Source organism: Trypanosoma conorhini (assembly GCF_003719485.1).
Source record: "Trypanosoma conorhini strain 025E chromosome Unknown Tco_14.4_contig_00364, whole genome shotgun sequence".
NCBI lineage: Eukaryota > Euglenozoa > Kinetoplastea > Trypanosomatida > Trypanosomatidae > Trypanosoma > Trypanosoma conorhini.
The window spans coordinates 1-2115 of NW_021704452.1; the positions used below are offsets into that span (position 1 = coordinate 1).

The 2115-nt window shown below is 54.8% G+C and overlaps 1 protein-coding gene across 1 annotated transcript, besides 6 other annotated features; it reads right to left on the minus strand.

The window, feature by feature from the left end:
* Positions 1-7: 7 nt before the first annotated feature.
* Positions 8-30: a microsatellite.
* Positions 31-185: 155 nt separating this feature from the next.
* Positions 186-218: a microsatellite.
* Positions 219-354: 136 nt separating this feature from the next.
* Positions 355-384: a microsatellite.
* Positions 385-603: 219 nt separating this feature from the next.
* Positions 604-640: a microsatellite.
* Positions 641-680: a microsatellite.
* Positions 681-694: a microsatellite.
* Positions 695-850: 156 nt separating this feature from the next.
* Positions 851-1780, minus strand: Tco025E_05865 (putative RNA-binding protein; the record flags this gene model as incomplete). The annotated part of the gene is made up of 1 exon (XM_029372755.1): positions 851-1780. One exon carries the CDS (start codon positions 1778-1780, stop codon positions 851-853), a length of 930 nt encoding a protein of 309 aa, XP_029227131.1.
* Between the last annotated feature and the right edge of the window lie 335 nt (positions 1781-2115).

Consider the following 2115-nt stretch of genomic DNA (forward strand, 5'->3'; position numbering starts at 1 on the left):
AGTCCTCTTTTTTTTTCTTCTTTTTTTTTTAACGCACAAATAACACAACACGGAAGAATAAAAAAGAAGAACAGGAACGACAAAAAAAATTGGGGTTGCCGCAAACAAACCACCCCCCCAAAAAAAGAAAACATATCCCACCAACCCACACAAAGGAAAACACAGTGAGGGGTGCGCTCGTATACAAACAAATATATAAACAAATAAGTAAATAAATATACTTGTATATATGTATGCGTGTCTGTGTGATTGGCCGCCACCTCCCCCCTCGCCTCTTTAAGCGCATTCACTTCTTTTAATGTACTTGCGGTTTCATTCCTTCAGTTTGCTTTACGTAAATACCCTTGTGCCTAGATATATATATATATATGTATATATATATATCTGGAATTTTTTCTACTACTCCGCGTGCTCCTCGTGTTACTCGTCCCCTGTGGTTGTTTCTTAATCATACGGTGAATCACACCACACTCGCTGCTCCTCTTCTGTATAAAAATATATACGTGCAAGATCCACTGTTGCTGCTGCTGCTTCTTCCTTCTCCTGGGATAGGCACCACGCACAAACACAAACACAAACACGCAAGCACAAAAAAAGTCCGAGTTCTCTCTTCTTCCTTGCCGTCTCCTTATTACTTAGCTTTTGTCTTTCTTTCTTTTTTTTGCTTTTGTTTTTTCTTTCCCTTTCTCGCTTTTCTGGTTCTGCGCATGTGTGCCAGCTTTGCCCACTCGCAGCTTTACACGTATTAGGTGTGGTTCCTTGCAGAGCGCTCTTTAGTGCGGCACGTCTCCACTATTCAACTTCCCCGCCTCGCCCACCCACCCCGTTGGAGGCGGGCGTGGTGCCCGGCCTAAGGAGAGAAGACGACGGGGGAGTAGAACTGCTGCGGGCACCCGCCAGGCGACATCATGGTGGTCGGCAAAACAAACGGCTGCGGCGTGCCGGCGGGGGAATTGGCCCAGGGCGGCATTGTGACGTACACCGGCATCCCCATCATGGGGGGCTGAAAAAAGGCGGGGGGCATGGGAAGGTAGCCTGGCTGCGCGGGGAAGGAGGCCGCTGGGGGAGCCATCTGCTGCTCCATTGCCACTTGATGGTAGAAAATGGGCTGTGTGCTCGGAGCTGCAATGCTGCCGTTGTCGCTGTATCGGCTGCCGCTTCCAACGTCGCTAGGGGGAAACAGCGTCGAATTGACTGTTGCCTGCGACGGGGTGATGGGCGGCGTGAGCTCTCGGCTGGAGCACGGGGAAAGCGGGATGCTCTTCGTCAAGCCCAGAGGGCCGTCGGTCATGCCCGCCGTGCTGTGCAGGCTGGAATTCGGCGTGCGGTGCAGCTTTGACGAGAGCCGCGCGCGACTGATGGGCGGGTGCGCCGACACTGGGTCGAGCGGGGCGGGTGTCGCGGCAACGTCGGCGAGTCGCGCCTGGAGCGTTCGCCCGCCCAGCCAATGGCCGTTCAAGTGCTTGATACATTTGGCGGCGGCCCCCTCCTCAAAAAAGAGCGCAAAGCCATACCCCTTCATTGGACGGCACTTGGTGTCAATGCACAGCTTGGACGCCTCGACCCGGCCAAAGGCCTGACACATCTCGCGGAATTCCGCGGCGCGAAACGTCTCTGGAAGGCCGGAGACGTACACATTGCGTCGCTGAAGTGCGTTGTCGCCCCCCTTTGCCTGGGGAGCCGAGGTGGCGGCGGCCGCCGCGGCCTTGTCTTGCGGCGGCTGCCGCGGCCCCATGGGCTCCGGGTTCGTGGGGCTCGAGACTTTCAACGAGAGGCTCATGTCGTGCCTGCTGTTCCCGCCCGGGTGGAGTGGGTGAGGAATCAAAAACGAGTGGCTGGGAATAGTCGGGGAGAAAAGCCCGTCTGGTGGTTCAGTTGCTCTGCGTGCGAAATGGTTACCTTCTAGCGGCACGCAACGAAACGAGGAGGCAGCGCGGGGGAAGAGGGAGAGAGAGAGAAGGCAGTTTGGCTCTCCGCAAAGACAACGACACACGCAAAGTCGCACACGCAGATGTGTATTAAGTAAATATATACACAAAACCTAAAAAAAAAAAACGGAGAGACTCACGCAGCCCCTTTAGACGCGGCAGCGTCCAGAAACCGGGACCCCGCAGC